Here is a 13170-nt window from a genome sequence, read left to right as displayed (position 1 = left end):
TCGGATCCCACGAGGCTTGAGGATTATGCTGGCACCCAACTTCGATAACATCCACCCAGAAATGCTGGTGGAATGGGCGGATAACAACTTAAATGCGTCCATGAATGCAGTGAAAATCCTCATTAAATATGCCCGAATCGATCGTGATGCACTCATCAAACAGATAGAGGAAATCAACGACCAACTTAATAATCGTACAGAAAAGGAAGAAATTGCCAAACAAAGAAAAGAAATCGAGGACAGGATTAAGGTACAACAAGAAAAAATCAAACTGAGGAAATTACGAAAATTCGTAAGAGATAAAGAGGACTATGAGCTGGGGCAGATCTTTACTTTTGCCCGCCGCTATGATGGTGCGAGGAAGAGACGATCGGATAAATTGGCTACCACCACGCGTGAAATACCTAATAGTGGCGAACAATGCACGACAATAGAATCCGATACAGGTGATTCTGCTTCCCTGACCAGTGGAAGCGGCAATGAAGGCGATGAAATGATCCGAGGCAGTCTCATGTCCGGCATATTACAACCTGGTGAGGAGCTGAATTTTTTAGCCGAGGACCGCCGTCAAACCCTGAGGCCGCGGAATCCACAAGTATCTGCAGGGCAAAACAAAACAAAAAACGCAATGCCAGAAGGAAGGCCCGCCGCGCAAAGAGGCAGGAAACCACAATGGCGACGACGTTAGATGAGGACCAAACCAACAAAAACACCGTAGTGAATCTATCCAAGATCGTGCTCACCTCCAAAGAGGAGAATATCCTTTCCTTGGGCCTCTCATATTGCGCTGGCAATAATTTCAACTACTGCAAAACCAGAGCAGATTTATTCAATTTTACAAGGAAGTTGAAATTAAAAAAGTTTTTTACCATCAAATCTGGCAGTAAAACGAACATGGGCCCTAATGACACCAGTGCAATTCCCAATGACTACAACTTGGAATCTGCAGATGCTCAGTTACTTCTTACTCTGGCGGATCTGACCAGAACGAATCAGGATTCCCCTAGCCAGACAGTCGACATACGGCCCCCTCAAGACAGACTTACTTCAATCATTGGCACAGAACCTTGTGCAGGGCTAAGCCCCTTCAGAGGCAAATCCAATTTCATCCCTATGATGCCCAAGGACGCGATCGACATCTTTCAAGAGATGGTAACCAATGACCTAAAGCATCTCTATCGGGTCACTAGTTCCAACAGCAGGAAAACAAAACAACGAGATCTAGAATATAAGAACTTGATCCGCAAATTGAATAGTAACCCTGGCCTCATAATTTGCATGTCCGACAAGGGAGGCAATGTGGTCATCTGGCCCAAGGAGGAATACAGGATTGAAGTAAAAAGGCAGCTTTCAGACATTGAGTGCTATGAGAAAATCAGCCTGAAAATTTACAACACTTCTAAGGAATCCCTTAAGAAAATGTTACATGCTTATAAAAGGCAGGGATTAATTTCTAGCCAAGAATTTGAGTTTTTGTTCAATGAATTTCCGATCATCCCAACGCTCCGCCTGATACCAAAAATCCACAAAGGCGTGAGATCAGTACCTGGCAGACCAATCATTTCGTCTATTGGGAGCATCAGTGAAAACGCCAGTAAGTATGTGGACTATTTTTTACAGCCATTAGTCCGAGCCTTACCAACGTACATTAAGGATACTGGCGATTTTATCAGGAAACTAGCTCAAATTGAATGGCATGAGGATTTCTTATTGGTCACTCTTGACATAGAGTCCCTGTATACCAGTATAGAACACAACACAGGGATTGCCGCCACTAAACACTATCTGGACTGCAGACCAATTAAGTTTTATAATCATAACAATATGCTTTTAGAACTTATTCACTGGGCATTGCATAACAACTATTTCATGTTTGAAAATGAACTGTATTCTCAAAAGAGGGGAGTTGCCATGGGAGCTTGCTTTTCCCCCAGTTATGCCTGCTTGCATGTTGGCTGGTGGGAGGAGCAGGTTCTCATGGGAACCCATGCTAATGTGTTTGGATCTAAGATTGCAGAGTGGTATAGATACATTGATGATGTTTTTATGGTTTGGAGAGGCGATCGTGAAAGTGTGATTGATTTTATTGGGGTTTTAAATGATAACGCTTTTAATCTCAAATTCACTTTTAAGATAGACAACACATCAGTTGAATTTTTAGATACTACTGTCACGATTGTTGACAACCATGTAGAAACATGTCTGTATAGGAAACCCACTGCTGGCAATTCCATCCTACACGCCAGCAGTGCCCATCCATCACACCTCATAAAAAGTATCCCTTATGGGGAACTCCTCCGTATTAAACGAATATGCAGTATACCGGAGGAGAGGGTACGATGTTCAGAAGAAGCAATGAACAGGATGAGGCAAAGGGGTTACTCTGAGGGGACCCTCAGGGAAGCCTACAAAAAAGTTGAATCCACTCCCAGAAACTCCCTACTCATAGACAAATCAGTTAATACGAGTGTACAAAGTACTGTGGGCACATTTGAAAATACAAATTCAAATGTACCACGCCTGATCACAACATTTAATAAACAACACAGCAAGATCAGAGCCATGGTAAATAAAAACTGGCCAATCGTACTGACTGATGGTGTCCTGGCCCCCATGTTACCTTCAAAACCAGTGTTGACATTTAGAAGGGCCAGAACCATGAGAGAGGAGCTTATGAGACCCAACAACCAAACCCCGACCAACAGTTCATGGCTAAAACCTAGAAGAGGTTTCTTCAAATGCACCAGTTGTAGAGCTTGTAAATTCGGTCAGAACACCAGTCAGTACTCAGTCCCGTTCAGTGATAACCCTAGACAAATTAAGGGTCACTTCACTTGTAGATCTGAATTTGTGGTGTATGTCCTTTCTTGTACATGTGGCTTGAATTACATTGGGAGCACCAAGCTACAGGCCCATGTAAGAATTTTACAGCATTTAAGGGCAATCGTAAATAATGATTCCAGCTACCCCGTAGCAAGGCATTTCAGAAAACAACATAATAATGATCTTAGTTGCCTGAAATATTTCATTGTTGATGGTGTCCCCGCACAGCGAAGAGGGGGCAACAGAGAAAAAGCCCTTAGACAACTCGAAACTAATTACATACTCGAGTTTGACAGTAAAGCACCTATGGGCCTTAACACCAATGAAGATCTACACAATTTTATCTGATTACTGGCAGACCGTAGGGATTTACTTTTGTGCTCTCTCTCATTTTAAAATCAGTTTTTATCTTTCTTGATTGTTTCATGCAGTGCATATAGTATCAATTTCCCATGTCCGTAGATATCCTACTGTTTGACTGACCTTGTTAACCTTACCTGTATCCTCGCTAATCATATGAATACCAGTTTCCTAATGCATTTGGAGTAGAACTGTTACCCAGTCGTTTGGACTAATTTGCTCCTTTTATACTTTCCCCTACTTTTGTCTTTCCAATTTTAAAGGAGTGAGGCGACAGACAACTAAGCAATGAACACTAAACGCTCTCTCCACATAACGATATGTTCCAGTTTTGCAAACATGAGGACACTGTCATCCGAGTTTCCTTCCCCATCTGGGTATTACACCAACAAGCTACAAGCAGCTTTGGGGGCCTTTATTAACTTGGGACTCATGTTTGTTTAAATCTATGTTCTTGGTTGACATTATGTATCTGTTACGGCAGAATTTCATTTAGGAGAATAGTATTTTGGAGTGTTCCTCTTATCTACCTCCTCGCTGGATTCCCGCTGGATTTTTATCATTATTTCACTAGTTTTGCACTTTACTCACTTTTAGATTGGTTTTAGGATCGTTAACATTGGCTATTGATTTTAACAGCTATTTTTGGTCGCTCACTTAGATTTTATCATCGGATATTCCTTTAAACAAATGTTGATGGGTGGTAATGAATTCTGATTGTGCAATATTTAAGGACAGTATCTATGGTCTCCATATGCATTAATTTGCATCTATTTGCAGTTTGCACTACCTTTGCGTATTTTGCACATTTGCATCCTGTTGCACATTGACAGTACTTTTTTGCACTTTAGATATCAAATCTTGCACCTATTATTGCGTATTTGCACAACGTAGCACTGTACCTTTAACCTATGTAGAATAACTTGTAGTTATAAGGTTGTGATATCGCTATCAACATAAAAGAGCAGTTTGAATCAGGTTCACCGATTTGTATTACTATTTAACGTTTCCGACCCACGCTGGTTCATTTGCCAATGTATTTGTATTTGTTACATGTTTTCCATCACCATATAACAAACTTAGAAACCAATGTATTTTTTCCATGTCCATGGACACAAGCATCACGAGATGTCAGAGTGCTCTTGAATTATAAAAGCATAATGTTTCAGCAGTTACTTCATGTGATCAAGGCCATCTGGTGGCCGAAACGCGTAATGGCGTGCTGTGTGGGTGCTGAACAACATTAAATACCTTTGAAGCACGATTTGGTGTCCGTGTGCTTCTTCCTCGCCGGCTGGAGGTGGGAGATAGCTGTTTGGATTTTTTTATATATATATATATATATATATATATATATATATATATATATATATTCACTTAAAAAACCATAGGTTTCACACATGTTATAGTTAGCTGGACATTTCACTCGTGAAAAACCATTGAAATTCCCCCGTTATAGTTAGTGCAGGCAACTATAACTCACGCGACCGCAATCCTCTGCTGATGACGTCAGATATTACATCACTGTATTTAGACACTTATTTACCCATTTATTCTTCCATTTACTTTTAGCTATACATATATTACAAATATTTATTTTACAGAAAGACACATATGTCATCAGTGATGTAATATCTGACGTCATCAGCAGAGGATTGCGGTCGCGTGAGTTATAGTTGCCTGCACTAACTATAACGGGGGAATTTCAATGGTTTTTCACGAGTGAAATGTCCAGCTAACTATAACATGTGTGAAACCTATGGTTTTTTAAGTGAATTTGCAAGGTTTTTTAAATGCTAATTCCTAACTATAACGTGTGTGAAACCTATGGTTTTTTCAGTGAATTTGTACGGTTTTTTAAATGCTAAGTTATGTATTTATTGTTTTTTTTTTTAAGGTTTTTCACAGTGCGTGCACCGTACGCGCACGGTGCGCTTCGCGCAACGCACGCCCACGTTGCGCAGTTCGCGGAATTTTTCCGTTTCTACCGTGCGCGTACGCTATGCGTACTGCGCGATTTTTCGTAAAAAAAATAAAACAAATTTTGGCCCTTGGGGGTCCTTCTGGGACCCCCTGACAAAGGCTAGGGGGGTCAGGAACTGTCCACCCTGCCCCCTTTTCACGTTCTCCACCTTTGTTTTTCACCCCCTCAGACTGCGAGAGACAAAATGGCGGCTGACACTTCCTGGTTTCGATCGATTCGAATGTTTACTAAGATCTAACAACCAATCAGAAGTGCGCTCGCGCACGGCAGCGTGCGCGTACGGTATGTTTTACCGTACGCTCACGGTACGCGCCTATAGATATATATATGCTTTTAAATGCTATTTTCTCAGGAAATACTGAACAGATTTACACCAGACCTGCAAAAGGCACATCCCTGACCTGAGGACTACCTCTCTACCAAATTTCAAGTAATTCTGTTCAGCCGTTCGGGCTGTAGCTTGGACTGAAGGTCCTATGGAAAGATGCATGGGGAAAACGCGTTTTGGGACACCCCCTTTTTCTCAGATCCCGCTTGATGAATCCCCCGAGACTTTCAGGGAAGGAGCGGAGCGGAGCGCCCCACCTATTTTGAAAATTTTACGAGGATTCGTCAATCGGCGCCAAAGTTATTCCAAATAGAATGTTGCGGATTTCCTATGGAAACACGATCCTAACTATAATTATCTACTGGCGACCGCCAGTAGATAATATATATAATATATATATATATATATATCAGCCCCCAGTGGGCACATTTGAACTTAATATAAGAAATAACTGTACTTGCATTTGGACTCTGTGTCCCATCAGGCACTAATAACTGCACTAAGCGCACGCCCACTGGGGGCTGATATGGAAATAAAAGAAACCGGAAATATGGTAAATGCAAGTTTCGAATGGCGTTTGTTTTAGCCCAGGAAGAAGAGGTGTGAAACCTTGAAACGCGTTGGCAGCAATTACTTAAAAGCGGAGCAGGAAGGCAAGCTGCATAATATAGCCCTTTGGCTGAGTGTTGTCGAGTGCCGTCCCAATGCTTCAGGGCACTTTGATGGAAATATATATATATATATATATATATATATATATATATATATATATATATATATATATATATATATATATATATATATATATATATATATATATATATATATATATATATATATATATATATGAATAAACAAATGCCCAAGCATGTAGGGGCGCACTCACTGCAAGCCACACCAGCCGGTTCCACCTGTAACAAGCATCCCCATCGGCGTTGAATTAAAGGACTGGACCAAGCAAAGACTTCTCCAACATGAAATAACTTTACTGACGACCTGACGCGTTTCAAAGCACTAGCTTCTTCCTCAGAGGTCACAGTAATTGTCAACAGACCACAGAAAGCTCCGTAGGTTGCGTTTTAGTAATCGCTGCAAACTCCGCCTTTAGTAGGGCGCGCATGTGCGCGCTTTGCATACTGGGATGTGTAGTCCAAACGGAACATCTTTCTATACCTTGAGTAGGTTCTGTGTGACTGTTCCATTAAACAAAAGATTCCCTGAGTGGGCTATGGAGAAGTTTCCTCGGTTTTGATTTAGTCCTGGCCTGCAGTACCGCATTCGGACTGGAATCGTTCCAACCCACGGCCTCCTTTTTGAATCACATCGGATGTTGCTGCCCCCCACGGCAGGACTACCGTGTAGAAATGTGAATAAACAAATGCCCAAGCATGTAGGGGCGCACTCACTGCAAGCCACACCAGCCGGTTCCACCTGTAACAATAAGGGTGGGCGTAGTTCGCGAAGTAGCACTTCGCGAAGCTACGCAAAGTGAAGTTCGCACTACGCGAGCTACGCGTAGCACTTCGCGAACTGCGAAGTAACATGTTCGCACTGTGCAAGATGTTGTTTTCAATGATTGCACAGTGCGGACAAGCAACCGGCACTGTGCAATCATTGAAAATGGCATCTTGCACAGTGCGAGCTGTAGTTTTCTGCTGCTCGAGTAGATTTTTCCTCGAGCTGCAGCTTTCTCAACGCGAACTGGTAGTTTCTCATCGCGAGCGGTCGCGAGCATACGCGACCCCTCGCAATGAGAAACCTGACCTTCTCGCGTTGTGAATCTCGCCGGGAGGTTTATTTTCCATGCTCGCGATCGCGAACAAGGAAAAAGTCTCGCCAGGATGTCATTTTGCTTGCTCGCGGTCGCCAACTTGACGTTGAGGACCGCGAGCAAGCAAAAAATGACCGCAGCACTACGCAACACTACGCTACGCGTGTTCGCACTGTGCTACGTGCAGTTCGCGTAGTGCGAAGTAGCGCAAACTTCGCAAACTACGCGAGCGTAGCGTAGTGCTTCGCCCAGGCCTAGTAACAAGCATCCCCATCGGCGTTGAATTAAAGGACTGGACCAAGCAAAGACTTCTCCACCATGCGCGTCAGGTCGTCAGTAAAGTTATTTCATGGTGGAGAAGTCTTTGCTTGGTCCAGTCCTTTAATTCAACGCCGATGGGGATGCTTGTTACAGGTGGAACCGGCTGGTGTGGCTTGCAGTGAGTGCGCCCCTACATGCTTGGGCATTTGTTTATTCATATATATATATATATATATATTCACTGAAAAAACCATAGGTTTCACACATGTTATAGTTAGCTGGACATTTTACTGATAAAAAACCAATGAAATTCCCCCGTTATAGTTACTGTAGGCAACTATAACTCACACGACCGTAATCCTCTGCTGATGCTAATACTGTATTTAGACACTTATTTGCCCATGTCTTCTTCCATTAAATTTTAGCTATACATATATTACAAATATTTTTTTTTCATAAAGACACATATGTCATCAGCAGAGGATTACGGTCGCGTGAGTTATAGTTGCCTACAGTAACTATAACGGGGGAATTTCATTGGTTTTTTATCAGTAAAATGTCCAGCTAACTATAACATGTGTGAAACCTATGGTTTTTTCAGTGAATTTGCAAGGTTTTTTAAATGCTAATTCCTAACTATAACGTGTGTGAAACCTATGTTTTTTTCAGTGAATTTGTACGGTTTTTTAAATGCTAAGTTACTTTACGCCATTTGTGGCGTGCGCGCCCACTTAACGCAGTTCGTTCCGTGCGCGCACGGTGCGCTTCGCGCACCGCGTGCCCACGTTACGCTAGATGGGCCATGAACGCACGATGCGCTTCGCGCACCGTGCGCACATGGAGGTCATATGATGAGCATCGTTGTGACAGGTAAAATATATGTTTTGTTTATCTCTGATGAGCCATGCACAAAATGTGCCCTTCGAGCGCCTTTTGCACACGGGGTGGGGAGAATGTGGATATATATTTTTTTTTTTTATTATTTCTTACCGTACGCGTACGGTAAGCGTAATCGGCGAAATTTTCGAAAAAATTAAAATTGCCTTTTTTCACTTGGGGGATCGTTGGGGACTCCCTCGACATGGCTAGGTGCTTGGGAGCTGTGTAAACAGCCCCTTTACATGATTTGCACTTTGTTTTTCAACCCCCTGTCAGAGTGCGAGAGAGAAAATGGCGGCCGCCGCTTCCTGGTTTCGACCGATTCGAATGTTTACTAAGATCTAAGGGCCAATCAGAATCGCGCTCGCGCACGCCACCGTACGCGTACGGTAAGCGCACCGTAAGCGCACCGTAAGCTGGCTCAGATATATATATTGATTTAAAGGCTATTTTCTCAGAATCTACTGAACAGATTTACACCAAACCTACAAAAGGCACTTCCTTGACCTGAGGACTACCTCTCTGCCAAATTTCAAGTAATTCTGTTCAGCCGTTCGGGCTGTAGCTGTGTCTAAAGGTCCTATGGAAAAATGCATGGGACAAACGCGTTTTGGGACCCCCCTTTTATCTCAGCCCCCGCTTGACGAATCCCCCCGAGACTTTCAGGGTAGGAGCGGAGCGTAGCGCCCCACCTATTTTGAAACATTCGCGAGGATTCGTCAACCGGCGCCAAAGTTATTCAAAATAGAATGTTGCGGATTTCCTATGGAAACGTGGTCCTAACTATAACTACCTACTGGCGACCGCCAGTAGGTAATATATATATATATATATATATATATATATATATATATATATATATATATATATATATATATATGTGGTATTCAAAGAACGTGCATTTGAAGAATTACTTTGGGGTGCCTCCTCCACTAAGAAATGTTTGTTGCTTATACTCCTGATGACTGTGGGCTGCTATCATCATTTCGGGTGCACCTGTACACTGGCCTGATTATCCCTATAACTTGCACAGTTAAATTACCATTTCTGCAATGTTCATTAGTTTCTACCAGTGTATCTTTATTAGTGCAGCCCATGACGCCGCTTCACACCATGCACAGGGCATTATTCTCTAAGTCTGAAAACCTATACACCATGCTGTTATTTGGAATGTTTTCCAGAAGCTTTCCTTGTACTTAGAGAGCAGACTTCACGTTAGTCTGTGCCTTTATTCTGTACTTAGAGATATTTCTGGGTTTTCCCTTGCCTTTCAAACTGAGCAGTCCCTATGCCAATTTGCTCATTGACTCATTATGTGCCTTGTGCTAGATGGTATTTAGCCCTGGCTTATAACTAGAATAGTGCTCAGTCTCTACTACACTATCATAATTACAATTTTTTGCACTTTGAGCATTTTGTTTCGAATTGATTCACTATTTTTGCTTTCTGTAATGATTTTAAACGTTTAAATAAACCTTCGTGGTTTTGACTTTGAACCTTGTCTGGTGTGATTTCCCTTGTTTTATCTCTCTTCCCGAGTCATCGTCCTTTGAGACGACACAAGGTGTCAACAGAATTTGAAAGAACAGAGATAGCGCCCACAATATTCATAATTTTATTATCATTGTGGACCTTTGTAACAACTTTGTGTTATGCCACTTCCTGCAATGTCACATCCTGTGAAGTCACTGAATGTGTTCAGTAATTCTGTTCAGCTACTTGATGAATGGCTGTCCACATCCCCCATAAATGCAGTGTCTTCTATGTCCATGAAGAATGCACAGGTGTTTGAGTGGTGGTATGGAAGCATATGGTGATTGTGATGGTTATCTGCTGGCTGGCTGGCTCATTTTAAGTGCTTTTGAGTTGTGCTTCTTGCAGACCATGATGAGTTTCAAGTAAGGCCCTCAAACACTTCAACCTGTGACCTTCAGAAAACATTTGTTGTGTCAAATGTTGCAGCTGGTAAATAGTTCTGTGCTTTCTGCCTCCGTGAGGAGTGATTTCCAGTGAGGGGTTGGAAATCACAAAGCACCTCTCTTAAGCAGGCAGTGATGTTTACACTCACCCACTGAGTGCACCTAAAGCCACCTTCACACATAGGGTTGACTACTCCATGGGAATCTCAGGACATTTAGTGACACGCCAGTGCCCCTGAAAGGGTGGATGGATGGATTCGGTCTGAGACTGTTATGAGCTAGATATATTTCACCCAGGATTTGTTGCCTTTCAGTGGCAGCGATTGGCCCGAAGGGAAATCTCACGTTTTCACTATCTCTCGAATTTCATTTCAGTACACATCAGAACTGGGGCTAGCTTCTGATGGATAATACCGGGGTAGGGTATTAAACACATCTGGGAGGTTCATCCTGTGGTAATAAGGCTCTGTGTGGAGCCAGGTGGTGGGCTACCGTTGCTGGCCACCATTTATGATTTGGGTAACTGATGCAGCGTTGGGCATCTTTAATAGATGGCATTGGGGGTGCAATGGAAGTTGTACAGTGGGGTCTGTATGTACAGTCACTGCACTATAGCTTGGTTCCTACCTGTATTCACTTTTCTGCTATTGTTCAAGCCGCACCTATGTGCATGACCAGACCCTTCCAGGTGCATGTGCCTGCAGGTGTGACATTTAAGCTCCGAGGCAACAAGATGATGTTCTAAGTGAACGGAGATGGTTTCCACGTGTGAGACTCCAAGACATCCTGTAGGACCAAGAAGACTGTGCATTATCTGAAAATGCCTTAAAAAATGTAAGATTCATACACTGCGAGCGACGCTTGAGATATCTGCGTGTAAAAATGATCTCTTGGAAAAGTCATTGCTGGTTCAATGGTACAGCAAGGTGGAGAGACAATAACAGGATGGAATTTTTCTAACTATGATCAAGACAGTGACTTGAGTTATGCTCTTTGTATTTCAATGGAAATCTTTTCGAAATTTGTCAAAGGGAATAACGATAAGATTGTCTCATTAAGGATGGAACAGCAGTGCGAAAAATGTCCGAGCTCTCACCTGCCAGGGCCGGGTGCACGGGTCCAGTGCCATTCAAGTTCTTGACCGGGAGAGCGGGAACCCTGAAGGAGAGAGAAGAAAGACTGTCAGACTCAAGATGGTGCCCAAGAGTGCATATCCAGAGGAGTCAAAAGAAGGGAGATGTGGGAGGAGGGTAGAAATAAAAAAAAACAACAACAAAGGGACAGCAGATGAAAAGACGGACTGAAGCTAAGCAAGAAATAGAGGAAAAACACGACCTGACAGAAAGTGATACAGATCAAAATAAGAGAGCGGGAACCCTGAAGGAGAGAGAAGAAAGACTGTCAGACTCAAGATGGTGCCCAAGAGTGCATATAATCCAGAGGAGTCAAAAGAAGGGAGATGTGGGAGGAGGGTAGAAATAAAAAAAAACAACAACAAAGGGACAGCAGATGAAAAGACGGACTGAAGCTAAGCAAGAAATAGAGGAAAAACACGACCTGACAGAAAGTGATACAGATCAAAATAAGACCGGGGAAGAGTTACAGCAGGCACAATAATGGAGAAATAAAAGACAAGAGCAGAAATTCGAAGGAGAACAACAGAGATTGATAGAGACAACAGAGAAAGGGAGCAAGAACAACAGGGTAAAAAGGGCAAGAAAAACAGACATAAAACATTAAAGTAATAGTACTGTTTGACAGAAATCAATATTAATGTAAATTCACAATTTGTTTTATAAGAAACGGTTTTCAATTCAACTACCAGAAATAGATTTTTGTAAGTTCCAAGATTCACGTTGAAATATAGAATGCAGGTTTTTAATCAAAGGTGGTGTAGGGCATCAGCAGAAATGCTACAATGCACAATAATTGTGTAGGGTAGCGAGGGCCCCTTGGGGGAGTTTGATCATTATTATTCTGGGTTTAATCTACACCACAACTGGGCCTATAGAAGGGTTGGGACCTTCACATTAGATTATGTTAAAAGGCATAGCCACTGTTAAAAGGAAGTCTGAACACTGATCACAAAGGAGAAATAGGAAGCAAACAACATAGACACATGATGTTCACTCTCTGAACACCTGAAGGTGTTAGCCCGATGGCGCCAGGGTACAGATACACAACACATCACTCATCAAACAACAACTTTAGTCAAATGTTGATTAAAAAGGATGAACCCGTTTGCCCAATGCCTTTTGCAAACTATATAATGTAAATTCAAATGTCACTCTAAAAATACAATGACAATGTGAAATTAAGGCGACGGACTGCAGTTATTAAATTTCAAAAATATACATTTCAGAAAAGAAGGTATTGAAAGAAAATGCATGCCCAGCACAAAATGATTTTAAAATAGAAACGGTGCTTACAAAGATTGAATAAACCAATATTAAAGAGTTGAGAGTGTGCAATTGAAAATCTAAGCAAGCAAATATGTTGTAGGTGCACATGAGAAAATTAATGCGGCCTAAAAAAAAACAGTCCAAAGAGTGAATTAATGCACATATGATTCAACACCCCAGGATCAAAGCCATCTTACTCAACGCAGCTTCCTTTTGTGCTCTGGTGATGAGGCAATAGTTCTACCACACAGCAGAGGTGGGACAAAAGAGGCAAAACACAGGAGAGGGAAACAGGACTTCTAAAACACAGGACACCTAGGACTGGACTTCTAAAATACAGGAGAGATGGGACAGGAGATTTAAAACACATGAGAAATGGGACCAGAGATCTAAAACACGGGAGAGGTGCAACAAGACACAGAAGAGAGGTGTGACAGGAGATC

The 13170-nt window shown here is 42.2% G+C and overlaps 1 protein-coding gene across 2 annotated transcripts in view; it reads right to left on the bottom strand.

Annotated features, from left to right (window-relative positions):
• DTX1 (deltex E3 ubiquitin ligase 1) overlaps positions 1-13170 on the bottom strand; it is a 313999-nt gene that overhangs the window by 74767 nt on the left and 226062 nt on the right. For both annotated transcript variants that reach the window (XM_085636106.1, XM_085636107.1), the window contains exon 4: positions 11422-11483. In XM_085636106.1, the coding sequence (XP_085492232.1) occupies positions 11422-11483 (62 nt within the window). The remainder of the gene's footprint in view (positions 1-11421; positions 11484-13170) is intronic.

The sequence above is a fragment of the Triturus cristatus genome, chromosome 11, assembly GCF_964204655.1.
Source record: "Triturus cristatus chromosome 11, aTriCri1.1, whole genome shotgun sequence".
Classification (NCBI taxonomy): domain Eukaryota; kingdom Metazoa; phylum Chordata; class Amphibia; order Caudata; family Salamandridae; genus Triturus; species Triturus cristatus.
This window is presented reverse-complemented; position numbering and strand designations above follow the sequence as displayed.